General features: G+C 45.3%; 1 protein-coding gene across 1 annotated transcript in view; it reads left to right on the top strand.

Annotated features, from left to right (window-relative positions):
- LOC118357635 (rhomboid-related protein 1-like) overlaps positions 1-16,657 on the top strand; it is a 64,866-nt gene that overhangs the window by 12,306 nt on the left and 35,903 nt on the right. The window contains exons 2-3 of the mRNA XM_052478393.1: positions 2,316-2,474; positions 15,256-15,480. Coding sequence (XP_052334353.1) covers positions 2,316-2,474; positions 15,256-15,480 — 384 coding nt within the window. The remainder of the gene's footprint in view (positions 1-2,315; positions 2,475-15,255; positions 15,481-16,657) is intronic.

Genomic DNA, 16,657 nt, shown 5'->3' with positions numbered 1-16,657 from the left:
CCCCATCGTCAAGAGTGGGGGCCACTAGAATGTTTTGCCGCGAGGTGGATGGCCTCCCAGCCAAATCTCGCTTAGGGCCTCCAAAAGGCTAAAGCCGGCCCTGCAAAAATGCTACCATCTGACTCGAAGCATGATCAAAGCTAACACACTAGTATTTGACTGCTAATACCCCACCCCTGACTAATAAATAAGTAACAAGAGACCTTGGGAGGGTGAGCAGTAGAAATGGAATTAAAGAGCTTCTTGTATTCAATTAAACAGCAGTAAACGTTCCTGGAATCAGTCCCGGGGAGGAGGAAAAGAACTCCACGAAGAGAGAGGGATCGACACATACACAAACACACTCTGTATCAGACACTCCCAGGGATTTTCTGATGAATCGTCCTTGTCCCTGAGTGGAGCTGGCGAGCTGTAAACCTTGAGACAGCTACAATAGAGACTGGCACTAGCAGGCTCAGGTGTTTTATAGAACCACTCTACCCTCCTGAGGCAGCCAAGGAATGGCCTCTGCCTACTGAGTCATGGAGCCATCTATATTCAGAACGAGAGGATCTCCTCCTCCTATATTTACACAAACCAACATGATACACACTGTGGGTGACTCCAGAGTGATGCAACAGCTGAAAGACCACTTTTTCGGCCCTAGAGCAACAAGGAGCTGTTGGTTTCATCTCTTTTATCATGATATGAAACACAGTAAAAACACAGAAATGTCGTAAAAACACAGACACAGCTCGACAGCCTAAAGAGAAACTAGAACAGGATATTACATGCGCCATTGAAACAAATTAAATCTAATATTAAATAAATAAATAAATAAATAAATAAAGAGGCAGTCGACGATGGATAGATACAGTACAAACACAAAAACACACTAGAATGCGGGCTCACAGACACAGTACACCACACACACACATACACACCCTGTACTTTATGGGCCATTTTTAACCAGGCACTATTTCAGACTGCTCAACTCTGGCATTTTTATGACACTCCCTGCTTAGATCAATTACGGGGAGGCCGAGGCATGCAAGCATCAGTGGTAATAACCCATGGGGGCCTCACAGTGAGAGTGGTGATTCATGAAAACCACAATGATTTGTCCACAAATGCAAATGCGGTAGAACCCAACTCACTAACTCCAAAATGAAAGAAAAAGAGAATACAATGTCTGTATAATGACATATGGTGTCAGCAGTGGGATTTCAGTCATACAGTGTGTTCAGATCACGGTGTACCATTAGAATGACCTGTTGGCCCATCAGTCCTGCCAATGCCTGTTGTTACCAGTCTGTTATTTTCTTTAGGCCTCTGCCCATTTAATTAGTAGAAAAAAATACAGCTGGCTTGTCTTCTGTTTTTAATGCTGGTCTGATTCTTCCAATGATGTTCCCACTGACAATATGGTTTAATTAATTCTGCTCTTATTGACATTTTCATCTCTCTTGGCTCTAGTGCTCGCCATTGTCCTGGCATGTCTGTTGTGTCTCTGCTGTCAACTGCTGTCTATGAAATAGTTCAGCCCTACTCAATAGGTGACCTCCTGGACGAAATGTAATATATTTTTAAGATCCTGTCTTGCTTTTAAATTACTGTTGAGAATTGTAATAGTTGTGTGTGTGTGTGTGTGTGTGTGTGTGTGTGTGTGTGTGTGTGTGTGTGTGTGTGTGTGTGTGTGTGTGTGTGTGTGTGTGTGTGTGTGTGTGTGTGTGTGTGTGTGTGTGTGTGTGTGTGTGTGTGTGTGTGTGTGTGTGTGTGTGTGTGTGTGTGTGTGTGTGTGTAAAAATAGATGGAGCAGGTTGCTGAGGGGCTGATCATTACTGGGGTGGTCGCATGGGTGTCAAGTTGGGGGTTTGTTACTACGCCGATAAATGGCTATATATCCATCCGGACATGGTACTGGTACCCTGTGTATATAGCCAAGTTATTGTTATTGTGTAGTTATTCCGCATTATCTTTCTATTGTTGAAACATTTTCTCTCACTGTTGGGAGAGACTGTTTACAAAGCATATGACAAATAATATTTGACCTGATTCGACCTTTGCCACCTAGGAAATGTGTGTGACCAGGTGATTACTGATGCACTCAGGAAGATTCATTCATTATGATTATGTATAACGGGAGGTAAAGAAAGAGGATCACTCTAATACTCGGGGATGAGGTAAATTTTTAAAAAATCTTCCATGAAAATAAATTCACTGAATTTGAATGGAATTGAGCCCATTCTTGCTAATAGGCACTACTACTATCATCATCAACAGCAGCACTGTTCTGGTCAGCCTGTACTGAGTGTTTGTTTTGTTGTGTTTGCCAGCTGGACCCAGACAACACCGGTTTCATTGCAGTGGAGAACTTCACCAGTCTGGTGGAGCACCATGAGCTGCAGCTGGACCCCTCCAAACTGGACATGCTGTTCGCCCTGGTGCAGAGCAACGAGGAGGGACAGGTGTGCTACCAGGAGCTCATTGAGCTGGTAAGTGGCTGAAAGGGTACTCACACAGAAGCACGCGCACACACACGCAGAGGCACATTCATGCAGAAGAAGGCATAGTACACACACACACTCTGCAGAATTATTTGAGAAAGGTTAGAATTGCACACTCAAAATATTGAATGATAATACACACAAACACACAAGTGCGCCTCACACACACACACACACACACACACACACACACACACACACACACACACACACACACACACACACACACACACACACACACACACACACACACACACACACACACACACACACACGCACACAGACATTCAAACTCATAATTCATAGCATGAGAATATCATGCACTTGTAGTGTCATGTTACCGGAAGGTTGCAAGTTCAAACCCCCGAGCTGACAAGGTACAAATCTGTCGTTCTGCCCCTGAACAGGCAGTTAACCCACTGTTCCCAGGCCGTCATTGTAAATAAGAATTTGTTCTTAACTGACTTGCCTGGTTAAATAAAGGTTAAAACAAATAATTGTAAAAAAAAAATGTACTGTATTATCTGGTGGTGGAGCAGAGGAGAAAACCTTGCCTCGGTGTCTTCTGCTGAGTAGAGTTCTGAGTCTTGTGATGCTGCTAGGTCCGAGACACCATTCTCATTCATTCCTCTCTACTGTAACCTGTCTGTGTTTAGACCTGGTGTTCCTGTTATGAATGAATGCAAAGCTTTTTGAAGGGCCTGAGGTGATTCTCAGCCCTGTATGGCCACAGTCCAGAGCATGTCTCCGCTCCTCCTCACAGCATGTGGTGTAAGCAGCGGGGTTCATTTGACGCAATGCAATTCCTTTTTCACTTTGCTAAGCCAATTCCTTCTTTCCCTCTGTGTTGCTCATGGTTTGTAAAAGAAAGCTTTCGTTTCAAATTCTCCGGTCTCGCTGCTAGTGTGCGATCAGCGATGCAGATGCTCTCGCTGACATTTGAACCCAGTATTTCCGTGTTAATATTTCAGTCGAACATGTAGATTCTTCAGCCATTCAAATTTGTAAAAAAATTAATGTAGCTCTACAAATGATCACAAAACAAAACTGGTCTGAAATTAATAGATAAAATGACAAAATATGTCAAATTTTCTCAAATTTGCCCCAGTCTCCCCTACTAGTGGAGCAAGAAAATTCTGACAAGTGCGACCAGGTTTGAGGATATTTTTCAACAAAAGTAAAGGACAGTAACGTTATGAGTAAAGTAGGAAGCACAGTTTATAAATGTAGCATGAAAGAAGTGTGTCTTTGGCCTGGCGAAGCGGTTTTATGTGTTGACTGAACTGGGGTTGATAATTATGAGTTTTACTGCTCCGCTGGTCTCGTGAAGAAATGATGGTCTTGGAATTATCGTTGCCCGAGACGGAGTCAAAATATATCCGAGTCCGATACAAGACCAAGACACTCAATATGTGGTCTCGAGACCGGACTCAAGACCAGTCTGTCTCGAGTATTACACCACTGTGACAGTGGTATAAAAAATTGTGAAAATGTATGCACTCACTACTGTAAGTCGTTCTGGTTAAGAGCGTCTGCTAAATGACTCAAATGTAAATGTTAAATGGTATTTTTTGTTGGAAAGTGCACCACTGCCATTATATTATCTCATCAATCAAATTGATTTCAATCAATTAAATGTATTCATAAAGCCCTTTTTCCATCAGCCGATGTCACAAAGTGCTGTACAGAAACCCAGCCTAAAACTCCAAACAGCAAGCAAAGCAAATGTAGAAGCACGGTGGCTAGGAAAAACTCCCTACAAAGGCCAGAACCTAGGAAGAAAAACCTAGAGAGGAACCAGGCTCTGAGGGGTGGCCAGTCCTCTTCTGGCTGTGCTGGGTGGAGATTATAACAGAACATGGCCAAGATGTTCAAACGTTCATAGATGACCAGCAGGGTCACGTGATAATAATAATCAAAGTGGTTGTAGAGGGTGCAACAGGGCTGCACCTCAGGAGTAAATGTCAGTTGGCTTTTCATAGCCGATCATTCAGAGTTAGAGAAGCCAGATGCGGTAGAGAGAGAGTCCAAAACAGCAGGTCCGGGACAAGGTAGCACATCCAGTGAACATCTAGCCTGAGTTAAGACTTGACCAGAAAGATAGAACAACCCTGCCTAGGGAGATTGAGCAGTGTGTATTGTGTATGTGGGACAGTGTTTCTTTCGTTCCATGTGTGTTTTTTACAGAAATACCGTATTCAGTCCGTTTGCAATGAGACTCGAACTTGAGCTCAGATGCATTCTGTTTCCATTGATCATCCATGAAATGTTTCTACAACTTGATTGGAGGCACACACCTGTCTATATAAGTCCCACAGTTGACATTGCATGTCAGAGCAAAAACCAAGCTATGAGGTCGGAGAAATTGTCCATAGAGCTCCGAGACAGGATTGTGTCGAGGCACAGATCTGGGGAAGGGTACCAAAAAATGTCTGCAGCATTGAAGTTACCCAAGAACACAGTGGCCTCCATCATTCTTAAATGGAAGACGTTTGGAACCACCAATACTTTTGTAAATAAGGTATTTCTGTGTGTATTTTTTTTAAATGTCGTGACGTGACTTTCATTAACGTGATGACTGTTATTTATCGAATCAACTATGTTTAATTGTCAGCTGATTTCAATTAATCATGTAACAATTAACTCATTAGGAATTTTGGGCACCACGGGAAAAGTTGTTTAACAAGTTACCATCTCCCGAATTAACTCTAGAAGATATGTAGATATCTCTTACATCAATAACAGTCACCTGTTAATCATTACCTCATCAGTCTCATTCTGAAAGTCGCAGACCTCTTGAATCCACAAGAACCCCAGCCTTTCTGATTATTCAGTACTACACAAATTGATTTAATCATTTATTTACTAATTAACTAAATTTACATTTACATTTACATTTAAGTCATTTAGCAGACGCTCTTATCCAGAGCGACTTACAAATTGGATAATAACATAGCATACACATTCACAATTACTTTAGACAAAAGTCCCTAGTGGACTGACAAGATATGACAGCTTGTTACACACATGGAGAGGGAGGGGTAGATAAAGAGAGGGAGAGACAATGAGAGTCAAACTTAATGTACATTTGGAATCTACACTTAAAGTAATAATAATGCTTTGCTCACGAACCATTGTCCATTTGGGGTAAGGAATGTAATGTATTTACGTGTAGATGTCTTTGTCCTTTGTCTCTCTGAAATCAATCGATCCTTCTATGGAAGTGGCTTGATGAGTGTAAGGCTCTGGTTGTCCACCAGAGTTCACAATAATATAATAATAATATATGCCATTTAGCAGACGCTTTTATCCAAAGCGACTTACAGTCATGTGTGCATACATTCTACGTATGGGTGGTCCCGGGAATCGAACCCACTAACCTGGCATTACAAGCGCCATGCTCTACCAACTGAGCTACAGAAGGACTGGACCTTCTTAGTTGTTCTGGCTTATAGTGGATGTTTCTTTAGATGCTCAAATGATTGTCTGAGATGGGATCTTCTCCTTCCTTTCTCAGGTAGACAGTCAAGTTCTAGACCGCTTTACATGCACAGCTGCAGACTGTCAAATGTTCTGGTCTAGTCTTTATCTTCACTCGTGTTGAGAGTTTCAGAGTTTCTAACCATTTCAACAAGTGGCCAACGCTCCACCCTTTTCTGGTCTGATAGATGAGCATATCTTCTCACCTCGTGTTGAGTCTTAGCGTTTCAACCATTTGTAACATTCAGCTCACACTGTCCATCTGCTGGTCTGATATGTTGATTCTTAGTGAATCCTTTTAAGCACTCTGGTTGGAAACGCAGTTCCATCACACTGGCACTCTCTTCTGATTAGGGGTGTCACTTAGTTAATGTGCAATGGACATGAAAAACCATTATCTTATTAGAAAACCAAAATCACATTAATATGTTAACAAAAATAGGTTCATCATTCTTCATATTATATTAACATCATATTGGACAGAAGCGTGAAAGCTTGAATGTGTTTCCTTCCTAAGTTAGAGTATTTTCATTATACCGTTTTTAATTACATCACAAAATGAAAAGCAATATGACAGGATTATTCTTTAGATCCCCACGGACCTTTCTTTAACATTCCTATCTTATACATATTGTTCCAAAGTTCACTATTTTGGGTGTTATAATTTTGGGCGGCAAAATGTCTCTGTAAAAAATACATTCCTTTCCCAATACTGAGGGGCAAAGGGAGAGATTCCCCTCCTGCCTAATTTACAACTAAGTGTCAAAACCGGCCCACCCTCCCTTCCCCTCTACTGTGGGTACGAGGGTCTGGTTGTTGTCAGCTATTTACCAAGCTGATCTGAGGCCTTTGATCCTCGACCATGACAATAATACATTTGGAATAAGGCTTTTAGAATAAGGCTGTTGTCACACCTTGGTCATAATATTTTGTGTTTTCTTTATATATTTGGTCAGGCCAGGGTGTGACATGGGTTATTGTGGTGTGTTTTTTCTCTTAGGGTTTTGTGGGGCGTCAACGTAGTCTATGGCTGCCTGAGGCGGTTCTCAATCAGAGTCAGGTGATTCTCGTTGTCTCTGATTGGGAACCATATTTAGGCAGCCATATTCTTTGGTTGTTTTGTGGGTGATTGTCCTTACTGTCCTTAGTGTCCTTGTAACTGTCTAGTGTTAGTTTGCACCAGTTTAGGCTGTTTCGGTTTTCGTTACGTTTATTGTTTTGTAGTGTTTGTGTTTAGTGTGTTTTTTTCATTAAACATGAATCGTAATCTACACGCTGCGTTTTGGTCCGACTCTCCTTCACCACACCTAGAAAACCGTTACAGAATCACCCACCGTAAACGGACCAAGCAGCGTGTCAACAGGCAGGAGCAGCCCAAAGAGGAGATGCGCAATAAGGATTTCTGGACATGGGAGGAAATCCTCGACGGGAGAGGACCCGGGGCTAAACCAGGGGAGTGTAGCCGCCCAAAGGTGGAACAGGTGGAGGCAGCGAGGAGAGAGGAGCCGGCGATATGAGGGAACACGGTTGGCAAATAAGCCTGAGAGTCAGCCCCAAAAATTTATTGGGGGTGGGCTCAGGGAGACTGTGGCAGAGTCCGGAGTCAGACCTGAGCCAACTCTCCCTGTTTATCGTGAGGAGCCAAGGAGGAGACCAGAACCAGAGCCGGTGTTGGAGGTGAGCGAAGCAGAGACTGTGAAGGAGTTAATGGGGAAATTGGAGGAGAGAGAAATGAGGGAGTTGCTGTGTTGGTGCTTTTTGCATGGAATTCGCCCGACGGAACGTGTCAGGGATTTGATGGCACCTGGGTCAGCCCTCCATACTCGTCCTGAGGTGCGTGTTAGTCGGCTGGTGAAGTTGGTGCCAGCCTCACGCACCAGGCCTCCTGTGCACATCCCTAGCCTTGCACGTCCTGTGCCAACACTGCTCTCAAGATCTCCAGTACGCCTTCACGGTCTAGCCCATCCTGTGCTACCTCCACACACCAGCCCTCCGGTAGCAGCTCCCCGCACCAGGCTTCCTGTGCGTGTCCTCGGTCCAGTACCACCAGTACCAGCACCACGCATCAGGCCTACAGTGCGCCTCGCCTCTCCAGCGCTGTCGGAGCCTTTCTCCTCTCCTGCGCTGCCGGAGTCTCCGGTCTGTTCAGCGCAGCCAGAGCCTTTCTCCTCTCCTGCGCTACCGGAGTCTCCCGCCTGTTCAGCGCAGCTAGAGCCTTCTTCCTCTACAGCGCTGCTGGAGTCTCCTGTCTGTTCAGCGCAGCCAGAGCTGTCAGCCTGCATGGAGCAGCCAGAGCTGTCAGCCTGCATGGAGCAGCCAGAGCTGCCAGTCTGCAAGGAGCTGCCAGTCTGCAAGGGGCTGCCAGCCTGCATGGAGCAGCCAGAGCTGCCAGTCTGCATGGAGCAGCCAGAGCTGCCAGTCTGCAAGGAGCTGCCAGTCTGCAAGGAGCTGGCAGTCTGCAAGGAGCTGTCAGTCTGCAAGGTGCTGCCAGCCTGCATGGAGCAGCCAGAGCTGTCAGCCTGCATGGAGCAGTCAGAGCTGGCAGTCTGCATGGAGCAGCCAGAGCTGTCAGTCTGCATGAAGCAGCCAGAGCTGTCAGTCTGCATGAAGCAGCCAGAGCTGTCAGTCTGCATGGAGCAGCCAGAGCTGCCAGGTTGCATGAAGCAGCCAGAGCTGCCAGTCTGCAAGGAGCTGCCAGTCTGCAAGGAGCTGTCAGTCTGCAAGGAGCTGTCAGCCTGCATGGAGCAGCCAGAGATGCCAGTCTGTATGGAGCAGCCAGAGCTGTCAGTCTGCATGGAGCAGCCAGAGCTGCCAGGTTGCATGAAGCAGCCAGAGCTGCCAGTCTGCATGGAGCAGCCAGTCTGCATAGAGCAGCCAGAGCTGTCAGTTTGCATGGAGCAGCCTGGGCTGTCAGTCTGCATGGAGCAGCCAGAACTGCCAGTCTGCATGGAGCAGCCAGAGCAGCTAGACCTGCCAGTCAACCTGACTCTTCCAGATCTGCCAGTCAGCCAGACTCTTCCAGATCTGCCAGTCAGCCAGACTCTTCCAGATCTGCCAGTCAACCAGTATCTTCCAGATCTGCCAGTCAACCAGTCTCTTCCAGATCTGCCAGTCAACCAGACTCTTCCAGATCCGCCAGCCAGCCAGGATCTGCCGGGGCCAACTACCTGCCTGAGCTTCCTCTCAGTGCTGAGCTTCCTCTCAGTGCTAAGCTTCCTCTCAGTGCTGGGCTTCCCCTCAGTGCTGGGCATTCCCTCAGTGCTGGGCTTCCCCTCAGTGCTGGGTTTCCCCTCAGTGCTGAGCTGCCCCTCAGTCCCGAGCTTCCCCCCAGTCCCGAGCTTCCCCTCAGTCCAGAGTTTCCCCTCAGTCCCGAGCTGCCCCTCAGTCTGGTGGGGTTTCTGGGTGAGGACTATTAGGCCATGGTCAGCGGCGAGGGTGAATTATCCCAGGACGCGAGGGGGAGGAACTATGACATTTATGGAGTGGGGTCCACGTCCCGAGCCGGAGCCGCCACCATGGACAGACGCCCACCCGGACCCTCCCTATGGTTTTGAGGTGCGTCCGGGAGTCCGCACCTTAGGGGGGTTCTGTCACGCCTTGGTCATAATATTTTGTGTTTTCTTTATATATTTGGTCAGGCCAGGGTGTGACATGGGTTATTGTGGTGTGTTTTTGTCTTGGGGTTTTGTGGGGCGTCAACGTAGTCTATGGCTGCCTGAGGCGGTTCTCAATCAGAGTCAGGTGATTCTCGTTGTCTCTGATTGGGAACCATATTTAGGCAGCCATATTCTTTGGTTGTTTTGTGGGTGATTGTCCTTACTGTCCTTAGTGTCCTTGTAACTGTCTAGTGTTAGTTTGCACCAGTTTAGGCTGTTTCGTTTTTCGTTACGTTTATTGTTTTGTAGTGTTTGTGTTTAGTGTGTTTTTTTCATTAAACATTAATCCTAATCTACACGCTGCGTTTTGGTCCGACTCTCCTTCACCACACCTAGAAAACCGTTACAGCTGTAATGTAACAAAATTGGGGAAAAGTTGAGGGGTCTGAATAGTTTCTGAATGCACTGAGGCTCTTTTCGCCTGAGGGGCTGTGACTTTCATTCTGTTAGTCTGCTGAACAGGGATGTTAAACTTTCCTTTGCTATATTGGTCTTCGGGCTCAATAAATGTATGTAAATGTCTTGAAAGCGAACTGTTAGCCCACAGGTTCAGTGGCTGTGTGTATAAACATGTTTCAGGGGTTAGCATAGCTGATAAGTGGAAGGGGAATTGAGGCCACATGCGGCTGGTGTGCATGTGTAGGCTAATTGAGCATATTGTGTTATGGAATAGATTAGGTACTGTAGTTTGAACAGCACACTACAGCTCACTACCACTTCCACACTCCATTCCCCAAGGGAGCACCAGCAACTTTGTCCAGGTGCTGAGCCTGGTTGATAAGCACATCAGGTGTTGCCAATTAAGGTGATTGTCAGTCAGTGTTCCAGCTTCAAATCAAATCAAACTTTATTTGTCACATCCTCCAAATACAGCAAGTGTAGACCTTACAGTGAAATGCTTTCTTTACAAGCCCTTAACCAACAGTGCAGTTCAAGAAGAGTTAAGAAAATATTTACCAAATAAACTAAAGTTAAAAATAAATAAAAAGTAACACAATAACAACAATAACGGGGCTCTATGCAGGGGGTACCAGTACCCAGTACAGTGCGCAGGGGTACAGGTTATTTGAGGTAATTTGTACATGTAGGTAGGGGTGAAGTGACTATGCATAGATAATAAACAGCGAGGGGGGGTCAATGTAAATAGTCCAGTGGCCATTTGATGAATTGTTCAACAGCCTTATGGCTTGGGGGTAGGAGCCTTTTGTTCCTAGCCTTGGCGCTCCAGTACTGTTTGCCGTGCGGTAGCAGTGAAAACAGTCTATGACTTGGGTGACTGGAGTGCACCTCCACTTGCACCTCCAAGCTTGGAGGTGACTGGTTTTGTTTGGTGGCCATGAGGTCTGTAGTAACTAGGCCTAGGACCGCTAGACAAAGGGAGTGCAACAATATCCGTAGGCTAGCTATGGGTTTCATAACAACTGATTTCACCTCGTTAACAGAGTGTGCCGGTAGTTGCTATCATGTATTGTGTTAAATTAAATAAATCTGTCATTCCTCTCCTTCAGGTGGCAGTTTAAATGATGTTCTGAGAACATTCAACAGCTCCCATCCTGTAGGAAGGATCATTATCAGGTGACTGTGATCATGAAAAACTCCTTGCCTTAGTCATTTTTCCTCCTTAATGGGAGAGATACAGCAATACGGATCCCAAATCTGCCACAATCTGATAATATGCTTTGTGTTGTAGTCATGACACAGAAATATATACAACGTTAGGAAAACTTTACTGAGCATGTTTCAGTTACCTAGAGTAAGAATATTTCCGTTTCCTCTGTAACAGAAATATTGCTCCTGGGATTATCTGGGTTTCTGCTCCACTTGATGATGGATGAAGTTGACACCATAAGCCCAGAGAACCGTTTGCCACCTGTGATCTGACTGAAGCTCTCTTGGGGAATATTTGAGTGTCCCCAGCAAGGCCATTTTTGGATATTTAGTGACTCCAGTGTGGTCATTATATTGTTTTAGAAGTGTCAATGGGGTCATCTGACCGTGTTTAGTGCCCACAATCCATCTGTCTTCTGAGTGGAAGAGCAGGGTCTGACTGAAGGGAAAGACAAAAAAAAGATGATAGATGAACCCCATCATCCCTGACACACACACATACTGGCTGTTCGTCGTACACATACAAACACACCCTCGCAACACACCACAAACTCAGGCAGGCACCATTTATTTTTTGCTTGGATTGCTGGCTCCAGAGTGGTGCACTTTGCTTAAGTGTCCATAACCGAAGGTTTTTCCAGTTTAGGTCCTGAAGATAAAACCACGAAGGAGGGTTATGGCATGGGCTTATGGGGAGATAAAGGTGGGCTCTCATTTTAAAAGGATTTTGCGAGAATAAGGGTGGGTGCAAACAGTGCCGAGATCCACAGTGATTTCATTTTTTCTTATCACTGTGTGTTTGCATTTATTTAATAGCTTAATAATGGATTATAAATTACCAGTAAATGTGTAGTAAATGGCGTGCTGATCCTGTCTAACAGTACTAAGTGATGGTGAGTCATTTACTATATGGTAATTCAGGGGCATTCAGATTCCAACCTGGTTCTTCACAGTATGTGGTAGGGCTTGAAAACTATTACAGACTAGAAAGGGAAACCCACCCGCGAGCTGCCCAGTGATGCGAGCCTACCAGACGAGCTAAATGCTTTTTATGCTCGCTTTGAGGCAAGCAACACTGAAGGCATTGTTCATCACCAAACTGTTCCTGGATGGTTGGAAGAAGTTGCTCTCGGAGGATGTGTTGGTACCATTCTTTATTCATGGCTGTGTTCTTAGGCAAAATTGTGAGTGAGCCCACTCCCTTGGCTGAGAAGCAACCCCACACATGAATGGTCTCAGGAAGCTTTTCTGTTGGCATGACACAGGACTGATGGTAGCGCTCACCTTGTCTGCTCCGGACAAGCTTTTTTCCGAATGCCCCAAACAATCAGAAAGGGGATTCATCAGAGAAAATGACTTTACCCCAGTCCTCAGCAGTCCAATCCCTGTACCTTTTGCGGAATATCAGTCTGTCCCTGATGTTTTTCCTGGAGAGAAGTGGCTTCTTTGCTGCCCTTCTTGACACCAGGCCATCCTCCAAAAGTCTTCGCCTCACTGTGCGTGCAGATGCACTCACAACTGCCTGCTGCTATTTCTGAGCAAGCTTTGTACTGGTGGTGCCCCGATCCCTCAGCTGAATCAAATTTAGGAGACGGTCCTGGCGCTTGCTGGACTTTCTTGGGCGCCCTGAAGTCTTCTTCACAACAATTGAACCGCTCTCCTTGAAGTTCTTGATGATCCGATAAATGGTTGATTTAGGTGCAATCTTACTGGCAGCAATATCCATGCCTGTGAAGCCCTTTTTCTATAAAGCAATGATGACGGCACGTGTTTCCTAGCAGGTAACCATTGTTGACAGAGGATGAACAATGCTTCCAAGCACCATCCTCCTTTTGAAGCTTCCAGACTGTTATTCGAAGTCAATCATAATGACAGGGTGATCTCCATTCTTGTCCTTGTCAACACACTCACCTGTGTTAATGAGAGAATCATTGACATGATGTCAGCTGGTCCTTTTGTGGCAGGGCTGAAATGCAGTGGAAATGTTTTGGGGGGATTCAGTTCATTTGCATGGCAAAGAGGGACTTGGCAATTAATTGCAATTCATCTGATCACTCTTCATAATGTTCTGGAGTATATGTAAATTGCCGTCATTCAAACTGAGGCAGCAGACGTTGTGAAAATTAATATTTGTGTCATTCTCAACTTTTGTCCACGAGTGTACACTATTGAGAAAACACCAGAACTAATTAAGTCATCATGAAGAACAGAGGCTGGAGCTGAGCTGAGACTAGTATGTACTGTAAGAACCACACTGTTCACAAGGAGGGGATTGTGAATCCTGCTGTTCGGAATACACACAAACGGAAGCACACACACCGGATGTCAATTGGGTCCATTCCGGTCTCCCTTAAAGGGTATTCTATCTTCTGCTCCATCCTTAGCCTTTAATATCAATTATTGTCCCTGGCAGACATCATCTTGCTTCTTGTCAAACTTCAAATTTTAGCTGCGGACCTTGTTGATGCCAGAGTCTGAGGTTCTCCTGAGTGCAGAGTAGTGATGCAATGGGATGTGATACTAGCACACCCTGCTAGAATGCTCCTGCTGTGTTTGTCAGGGCTCACCAGTCAAGTCGTCAGCTCTCGTACTAACACGCCTTATTGTCTGCCTCCCTGTCTCAAACTTCAAAGGCCACTTAATGCTCACTTTAGAAGCGGCAGTCCCACATGTCAGAGGAGAAGGCAAGGCAGAATGACAAGTGTGTCTAATTGGAAACGTCTCCCGGGAACGTTCAGGAGCACAAATCTCAGAGAGGGAGAAGAAATTGTTTTATTTGTGTATACATCCCTCAAACTCCTTTTCTCCTATTCAGTCTCTGAATTGGTAAAGACAGGTGGAAACCATTCACTTCCGCTGTTGTGCTTCCCTGGAGCTAGTAGATCCACGAGGGCATATCATTTTCCTTTCCTTCCTTCCTAATGCGCTTTCCTCTCCCTCCTAAAGCATGTACAGTATAATTGCATTTCCTGGGCCTGATCTCCATGCTAAAATATGCCGTAGTGCAGCCACGGGAGGGCCGGTGGCCCCTCTCGTCTTCACGCTGCTTATCGGTGTGCCACAGGCCCACACTAGTTCATTGTTCAACCCTGGCATCCTAATTACCTAATATTTGTCTCACGGCATCCCACTCGACTATACTTCACCACAATCCACTACCGCTCTACAGACACTATATATTTCTGTTATTCCTAAAAAATAAAATAAAAAGGTTAATAGCCTCAGAGGACTAGGACTCATTTGTATGTGATTTCTTTGTTTCTATATTTATTTGTCTCCGTGTTTTGTTTCTTTCATTAGCACCATGTAGATATTACACCCGATTACTTTCATTATTATGTTCCCCACAGTGTCCGGATGTAATGAGCCTGCACACAACAGCACCTAATGAAATATGGTTGGTTTGCTTTAGCGGCCTCCTTGGTGGGGTCTGTGGGCACTCTGACGACTGTTGCAGTATAGATAGATACAGTATGAATGTGGCTTGACATATTGTCTATGTATCGTCTTGGATTTAAGCATCATTCTCTCTATGGCATAGGCATACACAGATCCATATACGCTGAGATGTGACGTTCTTATCTCCTTCCCATGTAGGACATTTCAGATGTATTGTCATCATATGAGGAAGTTCATTTTCTTCCAGATTCATTGTACAATCTGTCCCTCATCCTTGTCAGTTGTGGTTGCACCAGGGTGTTTCATCAAGACGTCCTACGAAAGCAGCAGCATGTATCAAGTCATGCTAGCCCCGCCTGTGCCGTTCCTGCTCACTTTGCAAACCTGGAGTCTCAATGATAACAGAAGGCTGTCACCGGTCTCCCCACCGCATGCCCCCCCCGCCTTTTGTTTTAAGTTGAGTGCAGTTGAAAAGTCAACTTCTAAAAGCAGTTGCAGGCATTTAGCATGCCAGTTCATCAATAAAGTGATATATTTCTTCACTCTGTCAGTCAAAGGAATACTAACTTTGTTCTCTTTCTCCTTTCTTTTTCTATATGTCATCCATCTCCCGCCCTTCTCTTCAGATGAGCAGCAAGCGTTCCAGCAGTTTCCGACGGGCCATCGCCAATGGCCGCCGTACACTGCAGCGAGAGATCCTATTGGATGAGACGGGCCTTGGTGTGTACAAGCGCTTTGTGCGCTACGTGGCCTATGAGATCCTGCCCTGCGAGACAGACCGGCGCTGGTACTTCCACCAGAACCGCCTTTGTCCCCCGCCCATATTCATGGCCATCATTACCATTGTCCAGGTGAGAGGGAAGAGAGAAAGAAGACCCTTCAAATAAGCAGAATGATGTTTATGGCATAAAAAGTCTTTAGCTTTGTCATATGTGGGCACTGACCAACTATTTGGTAAACAATGGTGAAGGAGGTGCAATCGATGCCTGTCCTCGAAGGCAACACTGTATTGGCTTTCATGATTGAATTTCATGATTGAATGTAGAACTGGGAAACCAAGCCAGTGGACTAGTCTCTGGCCAAGTCATTGACATTATTGGAACAATTTAGTGAGAGGAAAGACAATAACCACCAGACAGCTTTAGCCCCAGAGGCCTTGGCTTGAACAGGCAATGCTATAAAACCTGCTGCTCCTCAGCGAAGCAACAGCACTTTCTGTTCTAACTCACTGCCATTCTGAAGAAAGCGAATGAAGTGCTCTTACACTGAACTAAAATATAACTGCAACATGCAACCATTTAAAATATTTTACTGAGTTACAGTTCATATTAGGAAATGTAAAGTCTTAGGCTCATGTTTCATGAACTCAAATAAAAGATTTTCCAAATGCAGAAAAAGCGTATTTCTCTCATTTTGTGCGCAAATTTGTTTACATCCCTGTTAGTGTGCATTTCTCCTTTGCCAAGATAATCCATCCACTTGACAGGTGTGGCGTATCAAGAAACGGATTAAACAACATTATCATTACACAGGTGCACCTTGTGCTGGGGGCAATAAAAGGCCACTCTAAAATGTGCAGTTTTGTCACAACACAATACCCCAGATGTCTCAAGTTTTGAGGGAGCGTGCAATTTGCATGCTGACTGCAGGAATATCCACCAGAGCTGTTGCCAGAGAATTTTATGATAATTTCTCTACCATAGGCCGCCTCCAACGTCATTAGACGTACTAACAAATTCTCTAAGACGACGGTGGAGGCGGTTTATGCCACACCTGTCAGGTGGATGATTAGGGCTCCCTAGTGGGGCAGGCTGTATCACATCCGGCGGTGATTGGGAGTCCCATAGGGTGGCGTACAACTGGCCCAGCATCGTTCAGGTTGGGCCAGGGTAGGCCGTCATTGTAAATAAGAATTTGTTCGTAACTAACTTGCCTAGTTAAATAAAGGTTACATTCAACAACAACAAAAATCTAAAATCTTGGCAAGGGAGAAATTCTCACTGACAGGGATCTAAACAAATTTGTGCA

This window comes from Oncorhynchus keta, chromosome 24 (assembly GCF_023373465.1).
Source record: "Oncorhynchus keta strain PuntledgeMale-10-30-2019 chromosome 24, Oket_V2, whole genome shotgun sequence".
NCBI classification, from domain to species: domain Eukaryota; kingdom Metazoa; phylum Chordata; class Actinopteri; order Salmoniformes; family Salmonidae; genus Oncorhynchus; species Oncorhynchus keta.
This window is presented reverse-complemented; position numbering and strand designations above follow the sequence as displayed.